The sequence below is a fragment of the Excalfactoria chinensis genome, chromosome 3 (genome assembly GCF_039878825.1).
Source record: "Excalfactoria chinensis isolate bCotChi1 chromosome 3, bCotChi1.hap2, whole genome shotgun sequence".
Taxonomy (NCBI): Eukaryota; Metazoa; Chordata; class Aves; order Galliformes; family Phasianidae; genus Excalfactoria; species Excalfactoria chinensis.
The window spans coordinates 14,028,097-14,045,781 of NC_092827.1; the positions used below are offsets into that span (position 1 = coordinate 14,028,097).

Sequence of the window (17,685 nt, forward strand, 5' to 3'; positions counted from 1 at the left end):
TTTGAAAAACATTTCCTTTTGCTCTGTCACCTTCCCAGGGACCAAGTTGAAGCCAGCAGGATGTAGTTCACTGCATCCTTCTTGCCCTTCTGAAAGACTGAGATAGCATTTACTTCCTTATTTGTCTGAGGAACTTTCTCCCATCACTGTGACCTTTCATATGTAATTAAGAGCAGTCCTGCACAAATGGGTGAATCCCATCAGGTCCCATGGACTTGTGTATGTTTTATTTGCTTATTTATTTCCTAACTCAATTCTCCTCTGCTGAAGTTAAGTCTTCAGAGCTCCAGACTTTCTCACTGACATCCCTGGCCTGGTGTTCCTGAAAGGAAATCTTACCAGTAAAAAACAAGGCTAGTAATTTAGTTCTGTGGTATAAAGCATTCCATTATATTTTGCTGTAATACTTCTTGTATCCGCGTAGAGGTTAGCAAATGAAAACAGGTAGGGCTGAGTCTTGCCTCTTGAGCCACATGCTGAATAATGTGTGTCTAAAACTCCTGTTCTCTTGGTGAATCACTCAGGGGTAAGAAAAGCTCCTAGAAGTATTTCCTGCAGAATCATATGTTGGCAATGTAAATCTGGCCCAGGCCAACAAACAAACAATCAAAAAGACAAAAATAGGATGATATCATAAAAAAGCCACATTTATCAATACGAAAAGCCTATTTTTTTAAACAAGCACAACTTTCATAACTAGTAAGTGGGGATAATGCAAGAATGAAAGCAACCTGCAAGAGCCGAATTTTGAAGCTTCTGATCAAATTCCTGTTATTGTATTGTTAAGGAAATGGCCTCGTTTGCTGAGCTGAAATGATCGTAGAAGAGCTTCCTGTTTAAAGCAGCAGGGAGTGCAGCCCCCAGAACCATCAATCATACGATTCATAGCACTCTGCCGAGTGGAGCATTGCAGGAACAGTGCTCCATTCAGCTTGAGGAGAACCCTGTAATGTTATGAGCTGCACGATCTCAAAGTCAGTATTTCTTCACTTTGTCACAGTAGTTCTGTAATAGAATTGGGTATATTTAGGAAGAGATGAAGCACCTTCACTGTGCCTGGGGATCAGATCAGTGCTCTCACGTCCTCTCTGATGGTAGCCAAGTGGTTCACAAAAAGAGCAAAAACTCTGAAAAGCAAACTACATTCCATGCATACATGTTTCTTCCACAGAACAGCTAACAATGGCTTAGTTCAAGGACTAAAAGCCCAGAGCTTAAAGACTTACATCCCCTGTAATTGTAAATGATGTCTACTGTTGCTGATGCTTATGTACCTTCAGCACGGCTGCCATGTTCTGGTGATTAGTTTCACAGAGTAATGGTGTGTTTTTAGTTTTTTTTGTCTGTTCTACATTTTTTCCCATGGAATTTCATTATAACGTGGTACTTTCAAATGGAAACTGAGAACAGTTAAGCTCTTCATTGTTTTCTCAATGTTGTAATTGTACTTCATATTTAAACAAGAGGAGGAGACAGAGCCGGTGCTGCTATGAAATCTTTAGTGCTCACTACTCCTTATTAAAAGCAAACACAATCATAAAGCTAAATAAAAACATCAAAATTAAGAAGAGGATGAAGTAAATCAAGAAGTGATGTGTCAGGCAGATTTGCTCACCACATCAAAGCTATGTAGGCAAAATGTTGTGAAATGATGCTATGATATTTTGATCTCTGTAAGAGCAGAGCAAGCTGGTGTTACGAACTGGTTTTGTTATATGCAGACATGTATCTCACTGTTCAAACACAGGTAGCTGCTACCAGCTTAAAAGAAGAGATGGAACACTTCATTCGGGCTACTTGCATTTTCATGACCCTGTTTCAAATATGCCCCGCAAGGATGATATATTCTAGAGACAGGTTAAATTTCCTGCCACTACAAATATGGGAATAATGGAGAGAGAACATGTATCTGAGTTTGTTCATGACTTGAAGTAGCTCTCAGAAACTCTACTTGCTACTGTGCCCAACTGTTACTCACTAAGGTTTCGTGTGTCTTGAGGGGGGGGACTACATTACTGTAGTCATTTAGAATTTTAGAATCTAAAGATCTAGAATCTAGTCATGAATATGTGTTGGACAATACCTGTCATGAATATGTGTTGGACAAGGCTCAGATGCCTGCAGAAGGCCTCTTGTCAGATGGGACATCAAGACATAACTAGCAAAGTTAAGTCTCAGTGAAGTACTTTTATGCTCAGTGGCTGGCTGGTGTGAGGCTCCAGGATCACTTCTTCTCAGGTCTCTAACCTGAGCAAAATTCCCTTGTCCCGCTGCTCTGAAAAATGAAGGCTTCCTCTTAGGACATATGGCAGCAATTTCTTGATGACTGAAGCCAGACAAAGAAAGAGAAGAGCAGGTGGGTCCTGGAACAAATGCAGAAACATTTGGGCTCTGACTCAGTGACAAGTTTAATTGCACTGGGCTGTTCCAGGAGGTGGCATCCCCCGTACCTCCTTTCCATTCATCAGCTGACAGCCCTATTTCTGCACATACCACTGGTTCTCTCCGCTGTACGGCCTGCTGGCAGTGAGGAAGTACCTCAAGCTATGCTAGCTCCAGTGTCAGAGTCAGAAGAAGTAAGGGAGGAATTTTCAGAGCAAGAGCTTCAAAGCCATGTGTAGAGGAGACAGTGGTAATGATATTAGAAGTGAGCATTATGTGTTACAGGAATAAACCTATCCTGTTAACAGGTGCAACTTTTATACAGAGTGTAAAGTGAATGGCAATAAGGCTAGTAACATGAATGGACCGTGAAGATCTTATGACAAAAATCTTCCAAAAGAGAAATTTAAGCTTAAGTGAACATATAAGGACTGACTTCAGAAACTCCTCAAGGAAATGTTCCCACTTCTGACCAAACAGAATGATAATCTGGACTGAACGTGGATGCTGTTCAGAACAGAAAGAACCATCCTGATCTGAGTGGCAATGACCATATTGTCTTAGAAAGCTATACAGGGCAAGCTGCTCCAAGGGGACAGAAAAGAAAGTTCCACAGTTCTCCCTTTCTCTGCCTTAGCTGTGAACATGATGCAACTGAAAGGAAAACTTATTTGGTAAGCATCATTTTAAACTGCATTTTTGTTACGTACTTTGCATCCCCTCCTACACGTCAACCTTTTCTCTTAGAATAAACTTACCTTACTCTCCAACCTTATCTTGGAATTAAAAGTAAATCTTAAGCAACTCTGGCAAGAATAAGGTGTGCTATTCTTTCAGAAACTATCCAAACAAAGAAGAGTCTTAGTCCTATCTTATTGCACTCACCTAGGGCAAGTGGGAGGGATCCTGGGAACTGAACTCTCTGCGTGGCAAGGATCAGTTTGAGAACCTGTAACATCAGATATCAGGAAAAGTCAGGTTTCTCCTTTCAGCCAGGAGACAGCCTGGAAACCCGAGGATCTTGTTAAAAGCAGTTATTTCCATGGGGCTGTAGCAATTAAACAGGAAACTAAATGATTTATCAGTGGTACATTTATTCATAAGAATTTAGTATGATTTTTTCAAAATAGTTGGGGCAGTAAAATAGGTAACCTTGTCAGATCCTGAGGACTGTTTGATAGATTGACAAGTAGATTCCCACCCCATTGACACATCTCACAGTATTATACATACCTAATTAAGCTCAAAACAACAATTTCTGAACTCATAATTTAGCTTTGAGGATCACTGCTTTTATTGCAGCTCTGAAAAAGAGCCTCTAATGCCTAAACTTTTCAATCATCGGTGACAACAATACCCCACTTGCACTGAAGTTATTTCCACCGAAAACACTGCACTGTCAGTTTGTATTGTTTTCCCAGAAATTATTTCATGAATAGGATTTGCTTTGAAAAGGAGGCTCATTTATTAGAGCAGTGTCTTGCTGCTCAAGTCAGTTGTTTCGTCCTTGTCATGCAGGCACGAGTTCCTTTAGTCAGGAAATTACCATTTCTAAGATCCGTACCTGAGAGCTGCTACTTACAGCTGAAAAGTCTAGTGAGCTTTCCCACATCCCTCTGCACAAGCCCTGCTTGACTTTGCTAACAGCACTGTAACTGAAAAGCAACATGGGCTGAGCTGGAGTTTAAGTTCCCAGGTGGCACTAAAGCATTTCCCCATCACAGAACTTACGAAACTTAAGTGCTTAGATGAAAGAAAGTTGGCCCAAATGCTTGTTTGTTTTTGATGGTTACTGCCTTAAAAGTGGAGAGGCTTCTTTGCTCTGCAGGAATGAAGAAGAAATAGGAAATCAATGTAGAAAAGTATTTACTTTTTTTTGCTAATAACTAAAGAGAAAACAAATGTTACAGGACCTAACGATGAGCAGTGCCATCATTAAAGAGTTCCTACTGACATTAACGGGAATCACACGGGGCACCAAATTACCAATATAGCAGAACTGACTAATTAGAGATTACATTAGATTAGTGAACAGGCGATGCATGTGAAACTTATTGCGTTGGAATGTTTGAAATACTTGAAGGAATGGCAGGAGGCTGCGTTGGAGGAATGGCGAGACCTGGCCACAAATGGCAAAATCCAATCGCAGAAATTTTGACTTGGTTTGATTGGCGTTGGCTTCTGCAGAAACTTTTTTCTCTTTAGAATGAAGTCTCAGATATTTTAGCCTAAGTGAAGCCAGAGAGGTAAAGCTAAAATAAGACTTTACTCTGGAAAAGGGATAATCTCTCTAGAGCTAATACTGAAACTTCTTTTCTTCTTTGTCTGTTGGGCTAAAAGAAGTTCTAAGGATTGTTCCTGTCTTCTGATTGTGAATGTGTTCTCAGCGCTATCTTACCGAGCAGAGAGAGGAAAGAAAACTGTACTCTGTGAGATGCATCTGATAACATTGTCCCACTGCCTCTTCCTATCCTCTCCACAGATCTTCTCCTTTGGTTCTTCATTGTTTAGTGTCACATGGTTAGACTGGTATTGTAAACAACCCAATATCTTACACGGTCATTCTGCTAAGCACTATTTACAGGAAACGTCTGTTACATCGAGGCTACAGCATTCGGACAGACTAAGCGACCTCTCTGGGGCTGAGATGCTTTTGAGCTCATCTTTATACAAAACTGTGAGCACTTCTGGAACACCGGTAGTTCATGGTAAGTTGAACCCCTCTCTGGGGATTATCTAAACCAATACATCCCCTCCTGAACTCTGACTGACAGCTGTTGGTGGAATTTCCTCATGAAGTAGGAGGAGGGGGGGTGCTACAGCAAAGATGAGGAACTTTTTAGAAGGGCAGGTAGTGACAGGACAAGGGGAAATGGCTTTAAAGTGGAAGAGGATAAATTTAAATTAGATATCAGGAAGAAATTCTTTACTGCAAGGGAGGTGAGGCAGTGGGACGGGTTGCTCACAGAGGTTGTGGATGTCCCCTCCCTGGAAGCATTCAAGGCCCAGGCTGGAACTGTGAGCAACCTGGTCTAGAGGGAGGTGACCCTGCCGACAGCAGGGAGGTTAGAACTGGGTGATCCTAAAGGTCCCTTCCAACCCAAACCATTCTGTGATTCTGTGTTTCTAAGTACTGCTTCTTGCTCGCTATATACAAATACATCCAACAGCATGAAAGTAAGTAATGTTTACTGAAAACTGTTCCACTTACATGACCAGGAACTCCTATATGTTCCCTACTTTGGGTACATTAGCTTCTTTCCAACCTGCTTTGTCATGGCATCACATGAAAGATTTCTGCATACAACTTTCAAGGCTGGTTGTGCTGTCAGTGTGTCAGAGCAAAGCAGAGTGCTGCTGTTCCCCAGCCAATGTCTCACTGTCCGACAGACAACACAGCCTTTTCACAGAGGGAGGGAATTCTCAGCAATGCTAAAAATGGGTAATGAAATCTGTTTAAAAACACCAGCAGACCTTGTTTGATCGTAACGCCTGTGAAAGCCCTCAACATACAATTTGTAGCCAATACCAAAAATACAGCATAAATTGCTTATTTTCCTGTTAATTTCTTCCCAGCCAACATTTGCGTGCCTCATTTTTAATCAAAAACCTGGATTTTAGGCTCTGTGGGGCAGGAACCTTTTTGTTCTTTCATGTAACCCATCTGCCCCATCACTACAAAGGGACCATTATGTTCAAGACACAATTCTTTGTCATTGTCTAACATACACCTTCCTAAATAACAGCACAAGAACATCTCCAAACACTGCATTTTTTTCCAATGGAAACTTTGGACAGATGCAATCACGCAACATAATGCCTTAGCTGACAACTATTTGTAATGATAATGGAGTTTACCGTATAAATAAATATGTCTTTCAGGTTCGAACTCTGAAGATGCTGAAGCCACGCGAGGAAACACATTTTTGTATTTTCTCAGCATGTGCGTTGGAAAAAGAATTTAACTCAGTGGAAAAAACAAGGTCTGTTTTAAAACCAGTTGATTCTGTATGCCATGACAGTATGAGCTTATTTTCAGACAGTTTGCTAATTGAGTCCAAGAGCCTCATTCAGCAGGTCGATTCCTCGCCGCATGTATTCCATGCAACTCCCAGTGACACCACCTGTCTGCATTTATTTAGAATCATTCCTTGCGACCAGACCGTGCTTCAGAAGCAGCTATGGGCAGCCTCTATAGCGGCCCTTCCGCAGTTTCAGGTGAGAAAGTTTAGATTAAGACCTGCAAATATTTGTGTGTTGGGATATGTCTGCTTATTGAATCAGATAAATAAGCTTAGCCTTTATATACACATACGTATTGCCTATTGCAGACTGAGCCCGGTGGCACTGCACTCCCATGAAGTTACTTACATGTATTTACATGTCTGGAGGGTTTACATTGACAGGACTGATTCAGAACTGATTGGGAAAAGGTGTGGGTGTTTTTCTTTCTGAAAGCAGCTCCTTGCTTTACTTACAGAAACACTGTGTGACTGCTTCTGGAGCTGCAGATGCTACCACACTTGTAATTGCCTGTCACACACGGAAGAAAACTAATTAAAACCACTTATTTGTAGCTATTAACCCGTCTCTTTAACCGCAGACAAAAGACCACACTACAAGCTAAAACATAAGGGGAGAGTGTGGTCTTCAACTCAGTAAGAAAAGCTCCGGATGTTTTCAGATAATTACACTTACCTCAATTTTCCTGCTACTACCAATTAGAACTAATTGTGAACTTAAATGGCTATGCAAATCACTCACCTAGCTGTTCTTCCAGCTAGGAAGACAAAACATTTCATTTCCATTTCTCATGTACTTAAAATCAAGGTGATAGTCTTGTGCTTGCGGGAAGCTACATGATCAGCGTGATACACAGGCAAAACGCGTACGTTTAGCATGATTACAGGCAAAATATACAATGCTTATAGTTTAAATGTTGAATAAAGTTCAAGGAATAGCCTGCAGCTTTCTGCCAAGAGATCCATTATTCCTGAGCAGTTACAGATTCACAGCAGTAAGTTCCATCGGAGGCTCCTCCACCGTTCAGAGCAATTAATGCAAGAAACTTAGTTCATAAGAAGAAAAACACTGACACAGTGGAGGACTCCAATACGAAAGCAGGTTACTAAAGCAGAACCATTCAGAGCTAACCCTGCTGCACAAGCTCATTGGCAGCTTGCTGCATGTCCTCACACCAGGTCACCGAGGACTTCACTTTGCTTTGTGTTACAGCGCTTACTGGGCAGGGGGAAGAGCTGTGCCACACACTGGTTTGCTGCTGTTGGCACCACGTCGCTTCTTGCTTTCTTTAAGGAAACCACCGCAAGCTGAGCCTATTGGAAAGGCACTTATGGTTGTACTGCTTCAGGTTTGTGTATATAAGAAGCAGACCCTTAGTAAAGGAAAAACTGTGGCTTGCAGCCATGGTAGATGGACTTCCCAGAAGTCAGAAGTTGGAAGAGATGTGTTTTTTTTTTTTTGCCCGGCTGTTGAGAACTCGTTATGATGGGGATGGAGCACCTCTCCTGTGAGAACAGGCTGAGGAAGCTGGGACCGCTCAGCCTGGAGAACAGGCGGCTCAGGTGCGTCTCCTCCATGCCCAGAGACACTCGAACGGAGCAGGCAGAGCAGGGCCAGGCTCTGTCCGTGGTGCCCGGAGCCGGGACGAGAGGCACAAAGCGGAGCTCGGGAGGCAGCAGGCAGCACTTAGTGCGGTGCAGGTGACGGAGCCCAGGCTGCCCAGAGCTGCGGGGTCTCCTCCTCGGGTATCCCCGCAGGAGCCCACACGCGGTGCGCCGTGCTCTGGGTGTCCGCGCCGCAGCAGGGCCGGGCACGGCGCACCCGGAGGGCCCTTCCAGCTTCAGCCGCCGCGTGGCCCGTGGCACCGGGCCGCCCCCGGCCCTCTCTCGGCACAGCCGCGCTCCGGAGGGCCGCCGCCCCGCCCGCAGCCCCGCAGCTGCCGCCGCCCCCCGGGAGGAAGGTGCCGTTTCCTCTCAGGTGCTCCCGTCTATTTCCGAGCGCCCTCTCCGCGCCCCTCCCGCATCCTTTTCCCCTCGCGGCCGCAGGGCGAGGCTCCGGGCCCCGAGCGCTACCTGCGCGCGGCCCCGGCCCCACCTCGGCGCCGGGCGGCCCGAGCGAGGCCGGCCCATCCCCGCGCCGCCCCGCTCCCGCATCGCCCCGCACCGGCGCCGCCCCTCGGGGCTCCATCTTCCCCCTCCCGCACCCCGCGCCGGGCCGCGGCCGCCGAGCGCGGAGCCCCTCGGCCCCGCCCACCCCGCGGCGAGGGGCGGGGATTGGGCGAGCCCGCCCGTCACTCCGCGCCTGCTCCGCGCTCCCATTGGCGGTCGGCGCCGTCAGTCGGCGGCGGGGCCGCGCCGGCCCCTTGTTGTCACGGCGCCGTGCGGGGCTGGGGCTTTTCGTGCCGCCGTTGTTGCCGCCGCCGCCGCCTCGGGCGCCCGGCAGGGAGCGGTTCTTTCGGCCTCGCCGCCGCCGTCCCGTTGCGGACGAGCCGCCATGGCCACCAGCACGACGGGCTCCACGCTGCTGCAGCCCCTCAGCAACGCCGTGCGTCTGCCCGTCGACCAGGTGAGGCTGCCGCGGCGCCGCCCGCCCCGCCGAGAGCGGGGCCGCCTCGTCTCCCCGGCGCCGCGGGACCGGCCGCCTGGCGCTGCGGGTCAGATGCGGGGGCCAGCGCCGTCCCCGCCCCGCCGGCTGCGCGCCGAGGCCGCGGCCGAATCGCGGGCATCGCCGGCATCGCCCCCGGGGCCGCTCATCCGCGCGGGGGCTGCGGCCGCGAGTCTCGGAGCGGGGATGTGAGGCGGCCCCGGCCGTGCAGCACCGAGCGGTCAGCGCGGAGTCGGCATCCGGGGGGTGATGGAGCCGGGGGGGACCGAGCGGGGCCCGGACCGGAGGGATTGGCGAGTGCGTGTCGGGGAGCGGGGCCGGCCTCCTCTGTCCGCGGGGTGTTTACGTGTCTGGAGGTACATCGGCAACTTGGGAGTGAGTTCTGTGGGTCTTATGGAACCGGGGAACTTCGTGTTAAGGGGGAAAAATGCTTCTATTAGAGCGTAAATGAATGGAGCGGAGCAAGAAAAGCAGTGTGCCCTCCCGTAGCGGGGATGCCGGTGTCTGGTCTTCACGGGGCACACCTCGGAAGTAGGAAAGGAATTTGAAATGAAACCGCGAGGAAGGAATGCGTCCATCGCCTTCCGAGCTGCCTGCTCTAATGCTCTCTTTTCCTTTCTTCCGTGTGCCTGGGGGTAGGTGGGGTAACCACAGGTGGAGGGTGCATGGAAATACCTTACAAGATGCTGTTAGAAGCGGGCAGGTTTCGGTGGAGCTGGCTGAGATGGGGTGGATGCTGAGCACTGCTGGCACTGCCTCCTGCGGGTATGGTTCTGTATGGCTCTGCATGGTTCTGTATGGCTCTGTGTGGTTCCGTGCTGTGCGCTGGTGCCGTGGTTTTGTTGCGAAATAGGAGATGGAATAAGAGGTGATCACCTTTTTATGGCGTGTTACTGCTGTCCCCTTATCACCTGCTTGTAACTGTAGTCTTAAACGTAGTGTTTTGGTTCTAATTGAAGAGCTGCTGATATGGCATTTTGGTGATAATGAAGCTATTACTTATCAAAGCCTGGAGATCTTACCTCTTCTGAATGCGTTGCAACAGATGCTCCTATAAAGGTGTTCTTGCAAGTAACTCTGCTTGAGCTCTGTGAGTTCTTGGGGATTATTATTACAATAGAGGGCAGCTAAACACAGGGTTTAGGAGATTACTTTTGTAATAAGCACTTAAAAAACGATGTTGTTTTTTTTCTATATCAGTGGGCCACAGTCAGCCCTGCTGTGTAGGGAGGGATTTGGTGAATGGGGTATGAAGAGTTACAAAACTATGTTGCACTAAGAATTCACCTTTAACTGGTTCAAAAACGGCAACAAAAAGTAACACTCTGGGTTAGGGTTTTGTAAGCTGTCAGTTTAGGAGTCTGTCTCGGTAGTAAGTGTGTAAGAATAGAAAGAATAGGGAGCGCGTTCTGGGTCAGGGAGGTGAAGGTGGTGGAGGAGGGATGGTGAAGGCAGGGAAAGAGAATGCGCCCAGAGGTTGTGTGTGGCACTCAGTGGCACTGTATGCATACTGGGTATGGAAACAGAGCTGCGCTTGGGATAGAGGGATGAATGAAGAGTTCCTGATCAGTGCATCATTCCTATTCAAAGTCCTGCCGTGTCCAACCATGAAGCAGGCACTCAGAGTGATATGCTGTGCCAGTGGTTAAGAACCAACGGATAAACAAGAGTAGGTTTTGTTTATCTACTTCTCTATTTTGTTTTTTTTTTTTACCACAAGTGGATGCTAATATTTTTATCTAAAGTATTGTGGTTTACAATTAAGCAATTACTCTCTGTTATTATCCCACTATACAATCTTACTGGAGGCGAAGGTGTGGAGTCCAGGCAGTGTGTGCCGTGTGCCCGTGCTGCTCTGCTGTCGGGGTGTGCAAGCACACAGGTGAAAGAATCTTGCCTGTTGGCGCTGAATGTAAGTAGGAATTTCACTTACAGGTGAAGCTGATATCTCCAGTTTTGACCTGATTAATTGGATAAAGATCCCTGCGTGGGTTAAGTGCAAGAGAGCAGATGGACTACTTTTGGTAGAATGAGAGGCACAGATCTGTTTGAAAGCAGTGCGTGTTGCAGAATCATAGGGGTCAGTATGGGCCTCTGGAGATGACCGAGTGCAGCCCCCAGTGTGCTAGCTGGTACCAGCCTGCAAGATGGAGGGTGGCAGCTCTGCCAGAGCCACTGGGCATGCTCACAGAATATCCCAAGTGGGGATAGATGATAGAATATCCCAAGGATCACTGTGTCCAACTCCTAGTGCCACACAGGACCACCCAATCAAACTGTATATCTGAGAGTACTGGGGTTATGCACGCTGCCCCGGGGAGCCTGTTCAGTGCCTGACCACCTCTGGTAAGGAACCTTTTCCTGATATCCAATCTGAACCTCTTGCTCCTCTGTGTTGCATGAGGAGAGCTGTGCTTCTTTAATGGTTTGCTCTTTGTGACCTTTCCTCTTGGTAGTGGACCACCAGTTGGCTACTGGGGTGTGAGAGAGCTTGTTCCTCTTCTGTGACCACACTGCACAAGGCCAATGTGGTAATTGGCCATCTTAACCCTTCCTTTGGCTCTTCCCATGACTTGTATGAAATGAAATGCCTGCTTTGAAAACCAAATGCGTTTTGTGGTGGACTGCTTCTCTACCTTCATTAAATCCCTTTGTTGATTTCAGTCTTAAGATACTGGGGGAAGATGGTTGGTGTGATCAGTAACCCTAGACTGTCTCTGTAGATTTGGGAAGGAAGGCATGCAGACCTTTCTAGTTTGTAGTTATAGAAAAAAGAAATGCACTCCTTGGGGTGAAAACCTCTATCTTCTCACTTCTTGAAGCAGCCAGGTTTCCTGCTCAGCAAGGGAAAGCATCCTGTTGACAGCTCTGTGTCTTGGGTCCTTAAAGTTAATGAAGAGTGAATGTATGTAATTGCCCACGATTCTCCCTCTGTCTTGTTTGACAAGAGAGGGAATAGGAGTAGTTATGTCATTCCTTCCCCTTGCAGCTAGAGATGTGCAACAAGAATTACCAGGAAGGCTTGGCTGCTGAAGGGTTTTGTTGCATAATGCATCGAGGTTGCAGCTCTCAGCGTTGTGTTACAGCCTCGTCTCTCACCTAGGCTTCTAGTTTTCCCATCTACGCTCCTGTCATGTTGGTGTGCCTGCTGCTTGCTTCTTCCTGCGAGGGGAAGCCTTGGCAGGCAGCGTGCTGGGCTGCAGTTGGCTTCTAGCTCGGGCACTGTCTTGCTGATGGCCTATTAACAAGTCTCTTGGTGTGCCAGCTCACCTATCTTTACGTTAGAGAGATTTAAGTTAGTTGTCGGCTGAGGGTGGTCCTAGGGGAGCAAAGCAAAGCTCGGAGTGTGGTCTTCTCTCTTCCCCTGCTTCCAGCAGAGGGAGCAAAATTTGAATAAAAAAATCGGCAAAATTTAGTTGAAATATTCCAGCAGTTGATTTGCCATAGAAACAGATAGCAGCTTACAGAGGAGTCGCTGGGCAGCAGAGATGGGAGCTGGGTGATGCTGGTATGTGAGCATCAGCTGTTGGCACTTGTCTGAGAGATCGGTGTGGAGATTGTGGAGCACTGGCTGGAGAACTGGATCAGCTAGCTGCAGAGATCACCTTCCAGATAAGATCAGCAGAGCTGTAGTGTTTTTCATCAGACGTCACCAAATTTCCTTGCTATTTATTTCTACTCATCTCCTTGTTGTTTTTTTCTGTTCCACCAACAGCAATTTTAGTTTTTATTTGAATAATGTGCTCATTTCTGTAGACCAGATAGCATTTTCTTCAAGAGTCCCAGAATCAAAGTCGGTCTTTATAGCTATATTCTTTATAAAGAGCTGTATGAACATATAAGCTTCATACCCTAGTGACTGTGAGCAAGGCTGCTGCACCTCTGCATTGCTTGCAGCACGTGTGTCCTGGTGCTGTGAGTACCTGAGCTACTTCAGCACGCTTTGAATGCAATCAGCTCCGCAAAAAGCAGTAAACGCTGACGTATGTTGAGCCCCACATTTCTCCTGGTTGCCTTCAAGAAGGGTAGGCAGGATTATTTTCTATTGTATGTTCCTATGAATTGTGCATTTCTTAGATGCATATGGCTGGAAAAATGCAACAGTGGTGTTGTGGCTTCGGATGCTTTGGAGATGAGCTCCTGTTGGACTGTGGGTAGACGACCAGGCATGGAGGTGGTATAGGTAATCATTTTGTATAGCAGCCCAGTTGCTTGCAGGAAGCATTTGGACACATCTCATAGCTCTCTGGTATGCTGGGAAGTTTTGGGTGTTAGCAATGCTGTGGTCTGCCTTGTTTACTGCCCAGTCAACCTAACACAGCCTCCTGAGGACTAAAATGCTTGAATCTAATGAAAACCTTTGTTTAAATCTAGAGGAGAAATTAAAACATGTATGTAACTGTCCAGCATATAATGGCCTAGTATTTGTCTTAAGCATTATTAAACTATATATATTCAAGAGAGGTTCTAGTTGGGTATTAGGAAACATTTCTTCTCCAAAATAGTGGTCAGTCATTGGCACAGGCTGCCCAGAGAGGTGGTGGAGTCACCGTCCCTGGAGGGAGGTGTTCAAGAACCATAGAGATTTGGCACTGAGGGACGTGGTCAGGCACTGTGGGGGTGGGTTGGAGTTGAACTCAGTGATCTTAGACTTAGTAAGGTTGGAAAAGACCACTATGATTAAAAAAATGAAAAGGCATGAAGAGTATCCAAGCTTTATTCTGTTAGTGACTTCCGCTGATGTAACCCAGGAAATGTATGAGTAATAGAAATGAGTAAAAGTAGTACTGATAGGCGTGTGAAATCCAAACGTTGAGGTGAGGGAGTGGTAGGACAAGCCCTTTGTCCCATGCTTCCTCTATTTGCCACTAGCAGTCAGAAAAATGAAGGGTGGGTGGTGGTGTGATTTCCCCTGGCAGTGGATGGAGGCTGTGGTGGGTGAGCAGAAGCAGCAAGAAGTGCTGTGCTCTGCATTCTGTGTGCCATTCCCTTTAAATGGGCGCTTCAGATATTTCAGATTTGCTAGCAAAGTGCAAGAGTGGTGGGTGTTCTTCTGGTTTCTTCTTTTGAGGAAAAGTTCAGGAATATACAGTCAAATAACTCCAGCCTCTTTGCAGTTACACCTTTCCCGGAACCCAGTGTTTGAGGCAACACCTGCACACATTATGCTCTGGGTGATGCTGGTTGGAGCTGAGATGTGTAGAGAAGGATGAAATAGCTGGGAGAAGAGGGAGGAAAAAAATTGGCAGGAGTCAGAGACTGCCTTGAAGGAAGGAGTGGGAGCTGACAGAAATGGAAAGAAGGCAGCAGACGCCGATTGCAGTGCTGGGAAAGATGAATCGTCTCTAAAGCGCAGGGAAGACTTTGTGTAAAAAAGGAGCATGTCTCTGTTTATTTCAGGTTTATGAACACTGTTGTGGAGATATGAAGGATACAGCTACTTAAATTGTTTAATGTATATGGAGGCGATGGTGAGTTTTCCTTTTGGTACAGCCTCGATTGCTTTCATAGTGAGGATTTCTCCAGGCCTTTGTGAAGTAATGGGAAACCTGAAAGATAATTACAGCCCAGGGTTTCTTCAGCGAGCAGCTGAAATGAACATGCTTTACCTGAGCAGTCTGGAGTTACTGCTTTGTTTTGTGCAGTTGTTTTTCCCATCCTTAGGCAATTCATTTAGGTGCTGTAAGAAAGAGCGCTTTCCGACTGGTGCTCGAGTTGCTCCTGCATCCAGGGTGTTGTTCAGGAAGTGCTGCATAACACCGTGTCCTGGGATGCTGAGAGTGGATGCTGGGATACTGAAGTGCCCAAAGAACAGGTTAATAAAGAAAAGGCATTAAGGCACACTGAGGATGACAAGAGTAACTTGTTTCACTGAATGAATAGCTGCTACTGTGCTGCTTTGTTTGTTTTTGAAGAGCTGCTGTTGTAAATCAGCTGTACTGCAGCTATACGGCTCTTCTTCCTCAGAGGGCTTTGGTGGGCACAGTGCTGCTTTAAAGGAGGTCTGGAAAATGCTCACTTGTGATTCACTAGCCTCAATATTGTTTCTTTTTAACTCCTGTTTACCTTTTTTGACCCAGTGAAGATCTGTGCTGCATCCTTTGCAGCCTTAATTATGACGTGTTTAGGGACAGAAAGGGATGAGATTTAGTAAGCATGGAGGTGATGAGTTGACAGTTGGACTGGATGATCTCAATGGCCTTTTCCAACACTTACAATTCTGTTTCTTTATCAAGTTACTTATTTTGACTTGTGCAGGTTCCCCTGCTTCTTTCTTGTTTTCCAAAGGGAGTTCAGCCTGTGGGGTTTTATTTTCTCTCGGAAGGTGGAAAGACGACACATAGTCAGGTGGAATCCCATTTGCCTAATGCATGCATCTTCCCAGTGCCACTTTTAAGTTGGTGCACTTCTTCACTGTGAATATTTCACTTGAAGCTACTTTCCAAAGTGAGGAAGTAAACATCAGTGCCAGGCATTGTTTTTGTATTTTTGCATTCCTTGAAGTGAATAGAGCACTTGGGCTATTTCAATGCATCTACTTCATTTAAATGAATATTTAAATGATATTTTCAACAACCAAGCCATCTTTGCAAAGGAGCCATACCTCTGCTTTCTACCCTAGAATAAGATATCCAAAGTGGAAGGTGCTGTTTTGGGCTGGCTGTAACAATGCAACGTTGCTGCAATATGTGGGATTTGAGCGTTTCCATTTATGTCTAATTCAAGTGGCCTGGGCTGAAGAAGGTGATTGTGTTTTGCAGCGTGGCTTGTGGGCAGCCTGTCACGCTGTGTAACTGCAGTTGGTGTCTTCCATACTGGCAGTGCTTCCTCTATAGGTAATTCCTGTTCTTTCTGACCTGCCTTCTGCTAGAGTGGTGCTCTTGATTTTTACTTCTTCCTGTTTATCATTTAACAAGGAATCTAACAAGCAGCAAATACTAAGCATGCTCCTCAGAAAGCGGGCTAATAATCCAGAGAACAATGGTCGGTGTTGTGGTGGTGTTTTGGGTTTGTTTTTTTCCCTTAGAGTCTGAGAAGCTGGAAAGAAGATGTGGCACTGTGAAGCTGCAGGAAATGTATAGAAGGCCAATGCTGGCTGCCAGATGAGGAGAAGGCCTGGCCTTTGAATGTGCTAACAAATGCTTCTCTGAATATAAGAAGTTGGAGTAAAAGGAAATTGAATTAATTTGAAAAGCTGTAGTAACTCTCAGTAGCATTCATTACTTTAGCAGGCTGCATTATGCATTGTGTCTGCTGATGGAGCTTGGTGATGTTGGAGGTGGCCAGCTTCATAAAATCACAGGCTGGTTGGGCTGGAAGGGACCTCACAGCCCACATCCACCAACCCCTGTTATGGGCTGGTTGCCCCCCCCCCACACCAGCTCAGGGTGTCCAGGGCCCACCCAACCCTGTCTTGAGCCCCTGTGAGGATGGGGCTCCCACAGCCGTCAGGGCAGCTGTGCCAGGGCCTCACACCCTCTAAATGAAGAACTTCCTAACTTCTAATCTAACTCTCCTCTCTTTTAGATTAAAACTGCCCCCCTTGTCCTGTCACTGTCTTCATGTGTAAAATGTCATTCCCTCTCCTGTTTATAAGATGCTCCCTTCAAGTGCTGGAAGGCTGCACTGAGGTCTTCCAAAACCTTCTTTTTTCCAGACAAGTCCGGCTCTCTCAACCTTTCTTCATAGGAGAGATGCCTCAGGCCTCTGACTTCCTGCAAATAGAAATGATGGAGACACCAGTGAGATCCTGTCCTTTTCCCCTTTTTCTCTTTTCTTCTGAGAACACAGAGAAGCTGACCTTAATGTTTTAGTGATGGGTGGGGAATGTTTGTTTTACTTGCTAAGTAAAGGGACTGCTGCTGTTCCTGGATTTCTGTAAGCTTTATAAACAAGTTTTATTGTTAAAGTGGGATTTCAGTTTCAATTTCTTACATACCAGAGTATAATAGTACAGCAATGGCGAGAGTACGTATTTATGGTTATATTTAGAAAGGGTAGTCCCAAATATGTTGGTTATTTTTTCAAGTGATTAGAAAAGCGAGCTGTAAAAACTCAATGTATACTCTAGATAATTATTACTTTAAGTGTTACATAGGTTGCTCTGCAATTAGTACCTCCTATTTTTTTTCATGGAACCTAAAACAGGTACAAAGAAAGCACTAGCACTATTTGATAGAACCAACTCTCATCTACAAAACATCATTTTTCATCATAGCCACCCCCATTAGCTCTGTGTTCACAAGTGCCATTGGGTGCCATTTTTTCTGTATGCAGGCATTCACCGACACACCTTTGCATCATACATACTTCCATATCAGACACCATTGTGCCAGTGCCCTTCTGCTGCCATCTGTCACATGACAACAACATATACTGGGGTTTTGGTGGGAAGGTTCAACCTCTACTGCTCTACCATGAATGTCTACCTGTGATGCTGTGAGCCAACATAATTAAAGATTATTTTTGGAGCAGCCTTTGTAAATAAGAGTTTTCCATTCTTATGCACATTTGACTATCTTGTGTGTTGCTTATACTTCAGTGGCGAAGTAGAGATCAAGGTTAATCATGGTGTGCATGTGTGTGTGATAAGACGACACATTTTGGATAGCTCAGTAGCTGAATGGGTCTTTGTTCAGAACCACAGTTTGTCAGCAGAATCCCATACTGTTGTTT

The 17,685-nt window shown here is 46.2% G+C and overlaps 1 protein-coding gene across 1 annotated transcript in view; it reads left to right on the forward strand.

The window, feature by feature from the left end:
• Window positions 1-8,783: 8,783 nt before the first annotated feature.
• The window catches only part of MBOAT2 (membrane bound glycerophospholipid O-acyltransferase 2), an 86,695-nt gene continuing 77,793 nt past the window's right edge, over window positions 8,784-17,685 (forward strand). Inside the window, exon 1 of the mRNA XM_072332342.1 lies at window positions 8,784-8,970. Within this exon, the coding sequence (XP_072188443.1) occupies window positions 8,899-8,970 (72 nt within the window). The 5' untranslated portion in view covers window positions 8,784-8,898. The remainder of the gene's footprint in view (window positions 8,971-17,685) is intronic.